The sequence below is a fragment of the Chrysochloris asiatica genome, unplaced genomic scaffold (assembly GCF_000296735.1).
Source record: "Chrysochloris asiatica unplaced genomic scaffold, ChrAsi1.0 scaffold00067, whole genome shotgun sequence".
NCBI lineage: Eukaryota > Metazoa > Chordata > Mammalia > Afrosoricida > Chrysochloridae > Chrysochloris > Chrysochloris asiatica.
Window position 1 is genome coordinate 1,213,152 of NW_006408585.1, and position 626 is coordinate 1,213,777.

The window sequence follows — 626 nt, forward strand, 5'->3', positions numbered from 1 at the left end:
AACAGAACACTACTGGACTGAAAATGGGAATAGGACTTTTTGTTGTAGTTGATCATTTAGGCAAAGTAAGGTAAAATGTAATCTCAGAAATAAACATAATGAGCTTAGCAACTCAATCTGTCTTCATATCATTAGCAGCTGATTAGCAATATAACTGTAATTTACTAAACGAAATAAGTATTTCGAATAAGAAATTACATCTTCATAGTACAAACTCACGTCAGCCATTTGCTGAATCTGCGGAAGGCTTTCCATGATTTTTTGTTGTAAAGTTGTTACTTGACTGCTTAACAGCTGTGTGGACTGTGCCAAGTCATCTGTTTCAAAAATTATTGACAAATCTTCTAGATCTGAGAAAATTGAATATAAAAGATTGTGCTTCTGTTCTGAATCTTCCAAAGCCATCTGGACAAATGAGAAATATGGAGAGAAAAAAATGAGACATATCAATATATTGAAACAAGCTAATGTACATTTAAAAAAAAATTGGTTTGTCTCAGCATTCAAACTCTATACAAATGCTGCTCATTTCACATTTCATAATGAAAACACAGAACACACTAACTGTAAATGATGGAGGATACATTTAGAGTGTCTATCAGAACACTGAAAGTGCTATGGACTGC

General features: G+C 32.9%; 1 protein-coding gene across 1 annotated transcript in view; it reads right to left on the bottom strand.

The window, feature by feature from the left end:
• Positions 1-626, bottom strand: part of SYNE2 (spectrin repeat containing, nuclear envelope 2) — a 366,194-nt gene that overhangs the window by 160,010 nt on the left and 205,558 nt on the right. Inside the window, exon 57 of the mRNA XM_006864568.1 lies at positions 220-405. Within this exon, the coding sequence (XP_006864630.1) occupies positions 220-405 (186 nt within the window). The remainder of the gene's footprint in view (positions 1-219; positions 406-626) is intronic.